The 10,145-nt window shown below is 45.5% G+C and overlaps 1 protein-coding gene across 2 annotated transcripts; it reads left to right on the top strand.

Moving 5' to 3' along the window:
• The first annotated feature begins 5,479 nt into the window (after positions 1-5,479).
• On the top strand, positions 5,480-9,017 carry c19h1orf216 (chromosome 19 C1orf216 homolog). Of its 2 annotated transcripts, none has more exons than XM_083981864.1 (2): positions 5,480-5,524; positions 7,355-9,017. In XM_083981864.1, the coding sequence occupies exon 2, from the start codon at positions 7,374-7,376 to the stop codon at positions 8,466-8,468; it is 1,095 nt and encodes a 364-aa protein (XP_083837990.1). In that variant the 5' UTR covers positions 5,480-5,524; positions 7,355-7,373; the 3' UTR covers positions 8,469-9,017. The 2 variants fall into 2 exon arrangements, with proteins under 2 accessions (XP_083837990.1, XP_083837989.1); XM_083981863.1 differs by lacking the exon at positions 5,480-5,524 and adding an exon at positions 5,548-5,677.
• Positions 9,018-10,145: the final 1,128 nt, after the last annotated feature.

Here is a 10,145-nt window from a genome sequence, read left to right as displayed (position 1 = left end):
GCGCTAAATAACGGTTATTTGACCACCTGCCTCGATACATGCAGTTAAAAGTCCCAGGACCGTTAAAACTCTGGGATGTCTCTCGTCCAATCGCTTCACTCGGTCAGAACTGACTACTACTATATTTGCATACATTTAAATACATTTTGTAAAAGTGATAGTTCAACATTTTGGCAAATTCGCCTCTTGCCATAATCCCTATAGTCATAGCAGTTAGGTTCATTACCTTTAATTACCGCATGCATGTTGTTCTGAGATCAGCGGGGCAGAGACGTGAGCTGCTCAGTGAACACAATGGAGGTGAATGGAACACGTACCTCATCAAACTCATCAAATACACAATCCAACTCGATCCAAAACGCTCTCATGGACAAGTTGTGACCTGCACATTCACCACGCTATGAAATAATAATGTTAGATTATGAATTGAAATTTTGTAGATCATAAACGTATCACTGCATCCATAGTTAATTTGCTTAAAAACTGAATTTTATCAGTGGTAGCCTACTGTATATGAGGCTGACTTTTGTCCACATGACAGGATTATTGATGCCATTTGTAGGATTTACTTTATTTCAATGGTATTTTTTTTTTCATTCTTTGTTTGTTACTTTGCTAGGCCTACTTGTTGTTTCTTTGAATCTCATGCTTTGCTACTGTACAGCTCTTAGAAACAGTATAGTGTGTGTATTGTCAGGCTTCCTGAGGATAAGACTTGTTATGTATCATTCAACTCTTCTCTATACCGCTCAGCACAGACGTTGATAGAAACCATAAATCAAGACAAGCTCAGATCTTTGTACAAGTAAACAATGTCGTTTTCACAGTTTCCTTTCCTGTGGTGCTGTGGAAAGAAAAAAATGGACTTAAACAAATATTTTAAACAACAAAATCCACTTGTCCTCATAGTGAATGTTCAGTTAAAAGCTCTGCTCCTCCACCAGTCCTCTTTGTGAAAATCTTCCTTTGACTTTATTTCACTTTTTTCTTCCAGGTTTGAAGTATAATTGCAGTTTAGAGACTAATGATTTGCTAAGTGGCTAATAATAGGCCAACATTAAAGGGAGGGTCTTCTAACGAGGCCTTTCATGTCTCTCCATCTCATTAGTAGCCACGGTGATTAGGAGGAGGTCCCGGGGTTAGGAACGGGCGCAGGAGGCCCCATTACACATCATTAGGGGCCAACGCCAGGAGGGTCTGGAGTGAACCCCATGGAGGGGCCCTGCTTACAGCGAGCTGTTGTACCTGCAGGCAGACGGGCTTAATCCTGGTGCCGGTGAAGCAGCGATTACATTTTCCACCTTTGCAAGAGCTCGTGGTTTGTTTGTTCTAGTGGAAAGTCCGGAGCTCGTGGCCGGATTTCCGAAAAGATCTCAGAGGGGCCGAGAGGCTTCACACAGAGGAGCAATTTGATAAATTTGTTGCAGAGCTGCATCTATCATTACTTTTGAGCCATTACGATGCAATTAATCGAGATAAAGACTTTGGCTTCAAATCCCAAGGCGGTGTTTGCAGGGTCAAGAGATCATTTCTAATTAGAATTTAATAGGAATTATTATGTCTTTGCAAGTTGGGGAGTTAATTTACCTTCTTCCGTTTGTCTGCGTCGAACACACCCACTTCTCCAAAGTGAATTTTCACAACTTTGTTCAACCTCCAAGAGGGAATTACAAGGTCAACACAATAAAGCAACCCTCTCCCCTCTCTCCCCCTCCTCCCTTCCCTCCATCTGGAGGAAGGTTACATGTTTTGGCATTGAGGCCCGGCTTCTAAATATCTAGAGGACACGGATCTGGGTTTATTCAGATTATGAGGAGGAGAGAGGGCAGAGGGTGGAATAATTGAAGAGCAACATGAGCTGTAGCACCCAAGGGTGTGTGTGTGTGTGTGTGTACGCTTGCTTGTGTCATGACGTAGCCTATGCACTGTACGTGTGTGCGTGTCTGCTCGCATCTCTATGCCTTAAAATAAAACGTGTATAATTAGTGTGCAAAGCGAGCCCCTCGTGCTGGATTAGCGGTTCAGTTTAGCACGTCTTGGCCGATTTGGCTGATTTTGTGAGAGCGCCTGGCTGTGAGCTGGAGGTCCGGCAGGCCTCTCTCTCTCTCTCTTTCTCTCTTTCTCTACAGTGTTCATCTCGGCACCAAGGATCTGACAGGAGGGGCCCACGGGTGCTGCCGGCCGCCCTCGGCCGCTGTCACAGCCCAGACTGGTGCTGCAGCAGATGTGGAGCTGAACTGAGGGAAGTGGGTCACGGTGCTGGAGGCTGTGTACAATTCAAACAAGGTCTTATTATGCACAAGGTAAGTCATGCTCCTTTTTTTATACTCTTTTCATGTGTGTGTGTGTGTGTGTGTGTGTGTGTGTGTGTCAACGGTAGTGGGGGGCAGCTGGTGTTAACATTACAATAATCTTTGTTCCCCCAGGAGGCCTCGCTGATGACCCTCAGTCCTCCGAGTTCATCCTCTCCCTCCTTCTATCAGCGTCCTCTGTACTCGTCTTTTGTAACTTGTGTTTTTCATTTTTTTTCATTTTTTTTTTCAGAGAGAGAGAGATGGAGGGAGAGATGATTTTGCGTGTGACGAGGCCTTGGGCGGACGGCTGTGTTTGATGTATTTTTTATGTGCTTAGGCTACTAGTGAACGGTGGGGAAGGAGGGAGGGAGAGAGGGAGGGAGGGAAGGAGGGAGGATGCCTGGAGCTGATGCACTTGAATGGGGATGTTGTTGAAGGAGAGAAGGAGGGGACGATGGAGAGAATGTGTGTGTGTGTGTGGGGGGAGGAAGAGGGGGGGCATGAGGTTTTCTTTCTGCCGTCAGCAACGACATGTCAGGGGGATGAGAGCAGGGAAGAGAGAGACAGTGAACACTTGTTAAGTCTGTCTGATGTAGCCTCTCTATACTACACACACACACAGCGCACACACACACCTCAAGAAAACACATTTGCATGCACACACACACACACACACACACAACTGCCATGCCCTTAGATCTGAAACTGACAGTCATGAGAACAGTCAGTCACCAGTTTGAAGACGTATCACACTGCAACAAATCCTGCAGACCTCCCTTTGTAAAGACATGAAGTTGCCTGTCACTATAATACAGGAGGCAATGCATTGTGGGTAACATTTTCAACGTCTCTTACCTGTAACCTGTCGTTGACGTCTTGTTGTTTTTGGTTTCTGTGACTGTGAGATTTTAAAAAGCATTAATCTCCTCTCAGACAGTGATGCATGATGATGATGATGTGTTCAATGTCTCACCGGAAGCGTTGGAATTCGCTCTTCTACTTCAGACCCGTGTAAGTGTTTTCCATCATTTCCCAGCATGCCTTTTGACAACCACTCCAGGATGGGCATGGACTTGCTTATTATATCCAATAAGACGAATGTAGGGAGAGAAAAATGAACTGCAGTATAACACGGTAAAAGCAACAGATGATTTATTTTTCCCCCACTCATAGTGAATCTCTTCATTCACATCACAGCTGCAGGGAAACTCTCCGGCCTTTAACTGTCTCTCCTGTGATGGAATTTCCCCTTGTTTGCTTGTTTAAAAAAAAAAAAAAGTTACAGACAGATAATCAATATTCAGTTTTTGCGACTAAAGCAAAAGAAATCAGAGCTTTATGAGCTTTATATCACTTTATATGAAATGTTAAACAACAAGAAAGAAGCTGTTATTGCTAAAAATGTGTTTGACTTGATATTGATATATTTTGGCGTTTGGGCTTCACTGTAATGAGATTGTTTTCACTTCAAGTCGACTTTATTTTGTGTAGCACCAAATCTCGATATGCATTATCTCAAGCCACTTTATTAAAGGATATGGCCAATTTAGAGAGGAATTCAACAGTTCTCTCAGAGAGCAGCACTCTGCTCAACAGGAAGAGCCCTCAAACAAAACATAATTATATGATATAAATAGAGAGAGAGAGAGAAAGCACTCAGTTTTTCTATCCTCACCCCTCACATGATCACACTGAACCATGGATTCCCAGACTCTGACTCTATATCGTCTGCTGCCTCAGCACAAAGACACATCCATCACGCAGGGCAGGTGTTTGTCCAGGTTTAGTGAACCCGCCGTGGCCTCAGACCTCTGACCTCTCAGCTCATTGGATGTTTTCTTTTATTTTTCCAAACCATAAAGAGTGAAAACTCGACTCAGATAAACAGTTTACTACCAGTAGGTTTGTTTCTTTGTTTGTTTAAGGGGGGACACTACAGGTGAATAGGGTAAAGATTTTAACTAACAGATATCACCATGAAACTTCCCAAGTTTATCACTGACATTAAGACAAATGTTTTTTGTATTACAAGTTTTGTCAAAATTTATGTTTTTGTAAATGAGGCAATATCTAAAGAAATATGCGCTAATTTGCATACATTTCCAGTACCGAAATCGGAACAATGGATAAAGCCCCTTTCAAAATTCTTGTTTTATTTTGTTGACATATTAGAGCCAGAAGTTTTTACTGAGGGGGATTTTGGATATCTCTTTTGTTTTTAGGAAATAAAATGTTGTATAAATCAGGCTTTGAATGATATATCAACAATCTCCTCTGTCAAAACCTTCAGAATATCGACAGGAATACAACTGGAAGGTTTGGTGTCTGTAAGTGCTTCTGAAGTGGAGATTTTACGATAGTTTGTGGATACAGAAGAAATTACCATTTTGGAGCCTACATAATTGTTCAGGAGCGACAGGGCTTTACAATGATACCTGACATGACATGGGTCAGACAACAGGCACAGCACAGTTTGTCACAGTAGCATGTTAACTTTTGGTGAATGGAGAAATCTACTTATGAAAGAAAACAAAACGAAGTGAAACAACCAGCTTAATGTGGATTTTCTACCATTTCTTTTGACTTTTCTGAAAGAATACATGTTAGGGAAGACAAATAGTCCAAAATCTCAAAATTGATCAGTGCATGAAAAAACTGTGTTCTTGCCTGTAGCCTATAGTGTCTCTTTCTCGGAAAGAAAGAAAAAGCATGAATCATTGAACAAAAACTTGTTGCTACACAACCCCACCACATAACCTCACATGACAATCAGCAATGAATGAAACTGATGTAAATTTAGAACAAAATTACCCTGATCATCCATAACTTTAAAACACATGTGAGCTTTATGGGCATATCATAACCATGTCGTCATGTGGCTATTATTGAGGTCATGACATATAGGAGTGTACTGTCCAGAAGATAATATATCCCCAGGTTGTTGCTGCTCATTGTAAAATCACAGCAACATGACTGTCATCTATTGTTTCTATTCATTCTCCTCGGTTTCCGTCTTCCTAGAGTCCCAGCCCAGTTTAGGAAGTGTTGTTAGTCAGCCAGCCAGTCCTCCTTTCCCAGCACCAGAGAGGACGGGAGGAGGAGGAGAGAGGAAGAGGAAGATAAACATCACATAGGAGGGTCAGAGGAGGAGGAGGAGGAGGAGGGGAAAAAAATTGGGAGGGCGCATCGTCCAGCTTCTCCAGCGACCAGCAAACCGGCGATAAATAGAGGTAAGAACAAATCCGTATCCTCATGCAAATAGATTCACATGGGTCCTTGTCAGTCATTTGACTTATGCAATCGGCAAATAGGAGATGAAAGGCCGGCTCTGAGGCTGTTTTTTACTGAGGAGGGATAGAGAGGAGAGACGGCACAGATATGGGGTGAGCGTTACATAACGCAGCGCAGATGAAATATTCCTGCTTTGCTCCGTATTTGTCTGATTTGATCATGTGTAGAGCGGATACTGGGTTTGCTTTTTAAAGAAATCAGGATGTGAAGGGGTCGTGTTTTGATTTATTTTATTTTTTAATTATCATTATTATTATTATTATTATAAATATTCCTATTGCTACTGCGTCGTAAACATGCAGCAGCCGTTGAGCGCCATTGGTCGCGCGTTTTACGCTCTGTGGCGTCGTCCGTGTAAAAACGGGCATCTCTTGGTACAGATAAGAAACATCCACCCAGCAGCAGCGGCGGCGCCAGCAGCAGCAGCAGCAGCGGGACTATTTTGGTATTAATTTCTCCTTTTCTTTCGCGTGAATTGCATTGTGTTGTTATTTTTTTTGTATGGATAAATGGATAGACACAATCTTGATTATAATAGGCGACATTCAAAAATGGAGTGGAGCGGCGACATGGATGATGCCTGTGTTTTTTTTTCTTCCCCCTCTCTCTCCTCGTGACCGTTAAGCATCAGTCTGTGGCTGCTGCTGCATGCGCGCTCCCGTCATGAGCCACAGTCGCTGTCCTTCAGCACCACGTGAACGCGCGTGCACAGGGACTGAGAGGAGGAGGAGGAGGAGGATGATGAGGATGAGGAGGAGGAAGGGGGGAGAGGGGGTGATTGACAGCAGCCTGAAGTCAGGATTAGAGAAATTTCCATTCTGAGGAGACATGTAAATATTTGATGCTAATAGAAGTGGAGTGCGCAGACCAGCCTGTAGTTATAGACATAAACAAGGAGTTGGGTTCGACCCAGGAGTGTGAGTGTGTTTGTGTGTCTGTGTGTGTTTGTGTGTTTGTGTGTGTGTGGGGTAGGGGTGGGCTGCTGATCTGGATTTCATTTTCCTCTTTTCTTCTCGTGTATTGTTGCTGCGGCTCATCCATTTACGCCCAATTGTTCTTGTTAATCCTGCTGTTTTCCTCCACAAATCTGCATCTTCTTTACAATTTCTGCTGCAAAGTATCTGCCTGTCAAACTGCTGGTGACTGGTTTTACCTATACCCTATATATATTTTTATATATATATTGAATCGCTGGGTTTACACTCCTGTTTATAACACAGACTCAGCTTTGCAGAGACGGGGGAAATAAGTCTGTCACGGTGAACATTCAGTCAATTCATCACGTCTCGCTTGTGCAGCTGAAAAGCTCGATTTGTTTTGAGTTTCTGGGAAGTGTCGTTATCTAAGACTGTGGAATAACAGGAAACACATTTTGTGAGAAGGACAGCGTTAATGTGGTAGGTTTGGGCGTTGTGTTATGTCTTGGATACCCGAGTTTCCCACGCTAAGTTTCATGTTTGAGGAAAAATTCCTGTCGACTCTTTTGTTGGAGTTTCTTTGTTTTTTCCCCTCTTAATTGTTTTTGAGAACGTTGTTTTTGAGTTTGAGTCCAAGTTGGTGCAAGAATGTGTGTTGATTTCTGTGGGTACCCAAAAGTTTCAAGTCTTTGCAAGTTGATTTGAACAGAAGCTTTTGACTCTCTGAAAAAATCAATTATAAAATAAATCACAATAATTCAAAAATAAATGCACAAATCCAAATTTCCCATGTTTGACTAACTTGTATCGAAGGTCCTTTCACGCTGTAACTTTGTCTCCTTGTCGTTTCAGTGAAGCTCAGTCGAGGTCAATGATGCTTCAACATCAGGACCAACATCAGAACTCGGCCTACGGAGGCCAGGGAGGCGCAAACTACGGCTCCTCCTCTTCGCTTCGGAACAGGAAGTGCGACAAGGATGGAAACTTCAACTTCCTGCCGGGAAAGGACGAGCAGGGATCGGCAGGAGGAGACGAGAACAGAAACCAGGTGCGTCCCCGAAACTTGGGCCCGTTGGGTCGCGACCCGCCCAACTCCTCGCCGTCCTCCGGCGGGTATCACCACAACTCGGGGGTCCTGTCCCCGCGGTCCCGCCTGCCCTGCTGGAGCCCCCTGGAGCCCCTGCCCGAAATCGAGAACACGGACGACGGGTACGGTCGAGTCCCGCCCGACGGAGCGGAGGAGCGGAGGATGGAGGAAGAGGTGGGGAGGATGATGATCAGCCAGAACGACGAGAAGCAGAGAGAGCAGGAGAAGCTGCAGCGGAGGAAAAGCAGCTTGGGTTTCAGAGGAAGGGAGTCGGCGGAGGAAGAGGAGGGGCTGGAGGACGACGACGAATGGGGAGACAGCGACTCCGAGTCCGACAGCTACCGGTCCGGCAGCAGCAGGTCCTCCCTCAACCTGGAGAGCGGCGGCGAAGGGATGCTGATGGGAGGCTGGGACCGCATCGGGGTCGGAGAGCCAAAGTCCAACTACCAGGAGCAAGGCAACCAGAACAGAACCGGCAGCAGAGACCGAGACCAGCCGGCCCGACACCGCAGCTTCAGCCGCAAGTCGCTGACCGCCAGCAACCTGGCAGACCTGCAGGAGGAGGGAGGCGAGGAGCACGACCAGTCTTCGGACTCGGACGCGGAGCTGCCGGAGCTGATGGACGCCGTGTGGACGCTGCGAGACCGCGAGCGCTTCAAGGCCCAGGAGATGGAGAAGCACCAGGTGCAGCTGACCATGTACCGCCGCCTGGCGCTGATCCGCTGGGTCCGGACGCTGCAGGGCCGCATCCAGGAGCAGCAGAACCGCCTGCAGTCCAGCTTCGACGTCATCCTCACGCACAGGAAGGAGCTGCTGCGCATGGGCGCCGCCGCTGCCGTCGCCAACTCCGCCCCCGCCGCTGCCGTCGTCCAGTCATAAACGGAGAGAGAGAGAGAGGGGTGGGAGGAGCTGACAGGAAGTGGTTCAAAACAGCACTTTTTTTTTTTTTTTTTTACTGTTTGCCATTTCCCCTTTAAAAAAGACAATCTCCCATCATCCTATTTGACATTTTTATTGCTTCACGCTCATTTTCTGCTGATTGTAATGACACAAAAACATCGTGTTTGTGTTTTTGTAGATTTGCATTTCTGGTTTTCCCACCCAGAGCATCAATTAATGTATTCGACTTGTTTTTATTCAGGTGGATCCCCCCTCCGAATCCCAGTCCCTTCTCCAAACCCAAATGTCTGAGAATATACTGTATTCTCATTTAAGCAATGGAAAAAATAAATAGATAAATAAACATTTTATTGTAAAATGAATAAGATATTTATATCAAAAATGTTCTACGTGTGTTTGCTGTTATGGTATGTCTTGACTTGTGAGTGTAAAAAAACACCTGCTGTACCAAAAAAAATATCAGAGTATATCACAGTGAGTTTAATTAATGATGATGTTTTGATTTCTACCCTGAGATGCTGTATAGAAAATAATTTAAGAAATAAGAAATAAAACGACCTTATACCTCAACATGACGTGTTCTGTTGTTCTTCCTACACATGAATAGCACCCAGTCTAATGGTTTTATACTAATCCGCAGGGAGTTATAGTGTGTTAATTCCACTTTAAGAGCCACTACAGCCTTCATTTCATTTCAGATCAGATCAGTTTGATGATTTCAAGGAGCAGGTTTTCTTTCTTTCTTTCTTTTTCTTTTTATCAAAAGCTCCCCTCGGTGCAGATCTGACTTAAAGAAGAGGGGAGGGTGGGGGCAAGTTGTTATCTTCTTAGTTGAAGAGAGAGCTGCTGCACTTTCTGTACTAGCCATTTGGCGCCCGCGGGCCAATGACCTTCAGCTCCACAACTGCGTCTTTGTCAGTTTGAACAAAGTTGGTTTTGTATCGGCTCATCATCACAAGGGGGCCGAGGGAGTGTGTGTTCTGTTCTGCAGGGAGTGTGATATCCGTATGAGGAGGCTCAGCTCAGTAGCGAGTCAGCGTCAATCTTCATGGCTGGGCCTGGCTGGCTGGCTGCATGCATGATGATGGTCGCCGCCGCGGGCACTGCGACATCATCTCACCTCTTTTCCATGAGCATGTGTGTGTGTATGTGTGTGTTTAGAGAGATACCAGCCGCACCGCCACCCTATAATCTCCAATCCTGAGCTGAGTGGTTGGTTGGTTGGTTGGTTGGGGCCCTCTGCGCCCCGGGGGAGCCTGGCAGTCTGCGCCCCGGGGCCCTGCAGCTCCTATCCGGCCGCTGCTGCTCAACAGACGCGGGTCCGGTTGGTTGCAGCAGCGCAGGACGGGGAGAGCCAAACCCCGGGGCAAGTGTGTGCAGGGATAATCCCCGGCTCTGTAGCTCTAACTCCCGTTTATTTTAGCCTATTTTATTTTTTTTCTCAAAGCTTATCGCCTCTTGGACGCAGCATCGCACAGCCACTATAGTATAGGTCCATTTACATATCGATCCCTTGTTCGCTGGCTGAAGGTGGATGTTCACGAGGCTTCAAAGCCGCGCGGATAACACGGTTACAAGCGGGACAACGCGCCGAGCAACAACCTCTGAGAAGAAAGAGAGACACACACAGACACACACACAAGAAGAAAAAAAGAA

The sequence above is a fragment of the Trachurus trachurus genome (genome assembly GCF_905171665.1).
Source record: "Trachurus trachurus genome assembly, chromosome: 11".
NCBI lineage: Eukaryota > Metazoa > Chordata > Actinopteri > Carangiformes > Carangidae > Trachurus > Trachurus trachurus.
Note: the sequence above shows the minus strand (reverse complement) of the source record. Positions and strands in the feature narration are given on the sequence as shown.